Here is a 1938-nt window from a genome sequence, read left to right as displayed (position 1 = left end):
TGTGTGTGTATGTGTGCGTGCGTGCGTGTGTGTGTGTGTGTGTGTGCGCGTGCGAGTGTGTGTGCGTGTGTGTGCGTGCGTGCGTGCGTGTGTGTGAGAGTGTGTGTACTGGTATATATGGTTTATGAGGACACGAATGTGTATAATGACATGGGTACTACAATGTAAACATGGTTTATGAGGACACTTCCTGTGTCCCCGTATGCACAAAAGGCTTACAAAACATACAAAACGGTGTTTTATGAAATTCAAAAATTGCCAGCAGTTTTCTGTGAGGGGTAGGTTTAGGTGTAGGGTTGGTGTAGGGCGACAGAAAATACAGTTTGTACAGTATAAAAACCATTACACCTATGGAGAGTCCCCGTAAACCACCAATGCAAGTATGAGTGTGTGTGTGTGCACTTGGATGGGAAAAATGCAGGGCACAAATTCCAAGAATGTCACTCTCACATAACGTAAATCAGTCCTGTCCTCTGATATATGGCTCAGATGATGCACACTGTACCGTAGCGCTCTGTGGGTCCGTTTTGCTCGCCGCTGCTCCTCAGCTGCTGTAGAAACACCTCCATGCTCAGCGTCAGGTGCAGCTCTTTGTTGTTGAGCCAGTGAACGGTGAACGGGCCGCCCGGTTCCTCCTCATCAGAGCCGCTCATGGACGAGATGGAGGGCAGCAGAGGGATGTCTGCACACAAACGTCTCCATCACATTCACATTTACATTATCTGTCTTCAAGCAGACAAAAACTCAGCTTTCTGCATGTATTTTGACAGCAGGTTTGAAGAACTACAGAGAGATGAGATTTAAGAGCGACAGCAGGAGGAGCTATTTGTAGTCGGTTTCATCCTGTTTGTCACGCAATACTCTCGCACAGAGGGTTGAAGAGTTGAAATCACTCTTGTTTACAGGGGCAATGCACATTAATGAACATTACTGTAAATGTGCCAGAATTTGCCAAAAGGCTATTTTTCATCTGTAGACCCCATAAAAAGTCACCCTAAAAAGCAAACAAAGCATCTTATATTGATACAAAAACAAAAGGGGGGGGAAGAAAAAATCACTCTTAAACATTTTTATTGTTATTAAGTAAAAAAAAAAAAACAGCACAACACAGTTAATTCATTATGAATCATGCTGGATGTTTAGTCACTTTTACAGCAGGGATTGCAAAACTTTTTTATCAGTCATAGGGCTGTCAAAAAAAATGTGAATTTCGAATATTCGTCGAATAAAAAAAAATAAAAAAAATCCACATTCAAATGCAAAAACTTTGCATTCGAATTTTAGGTCTGCGTCAGCCATCAGGCAGCCTTATCAGTGGCGCACGAAATGCGACGACAATGTAAATGTCATCGGATTTTAATGCTTTTGTTAGCCTATCCAGTTGAACCCACTAGATGTGGCACTGCTACGTTGTTCATTCAATATATCGCGGAAAACGAGAGCATCAGTGTGGCGAAGATTTACTCACCTATTGAGAAGAAACAAAGCAACCTCGGAGTCCGATCGCGGGCCTTCTGCTCCTTCAGTTCTCTCAAGCTAATCCGATATTTACACGGGTCCTACTTCTTGCCTTAAGCCTTCTTTTGTTCCACAGACGTTTTCCTCTTTTGTTTTTTATCCGCCATCTCTATCTTTCTGTCGCTCGGCTCGCTAATGTCCGTCCCGTGCACAGAACGCGCTCTCCTCCACATCATGAGTAGACGCCCCTTACTGCTGATTGGCTGCAAGTTTGTTTTGCTATTCGGCCCGAATCGGTTTTCTAAAGTGTTTTTGAAAAATCGCTTACCCCACCTTTAAACTGAACAACGAAACTGAAACCAAGCCGTTCACACAGAACAGGGGCATCTATCAGCGTTGCACTCGCGTCTCGCACAAGAGAGCTGCATGTTTAGAAAGCCATGTAAAATTTATGTAAGTTCAACTTTTAAAAAACATGTC

At 43.4% G+C, this 1938-nt stretch overlaps 1 protein-coding gene across 1 annotated transcript in view; it reads right to left on the bottom strand.

Annotated features, from left to right (window-relative positions):
- Positions 1–1938, bottom strand: part of LOC107728253 (dmX-like protein 1) — a 44439-nt gene that overhangs the window by 29800 nt on the left and 12701 nt on the right. The window contains 1 exon segment of the mRNA XM_016538360.1: positions 506–682. Within this exon segment, the coding sequence (XP_016393846.1) occupies positions 506–682 (177 nt within the window).

This window comes from Sinocyclocheilus rhinocerous, unplaced genomic scaffold (genome assembly GCF_001515625.1).
Source record: "Sinocyclocheilus rhinocerous isolate Xijiao unplaced genomic scaffold, SAMN03320098_v1.1 scaffold1931, whole genome shotgun sequence".
In the NCBI taxonomy this organism is placed as follows: domain Eukaryota; kingdom Metazoa; phylum Chordata; class Actinopteri; order Cypriniformes; family Cyprinidae; genus Sinocyclocheilus; species Sinocyclocheilus rhinocerous.
The sequence above is the reverse complement of the archived record's forward strand: the minus strand, read 5'-3'. Positions and strand labels throughout refer to the sequence as shown.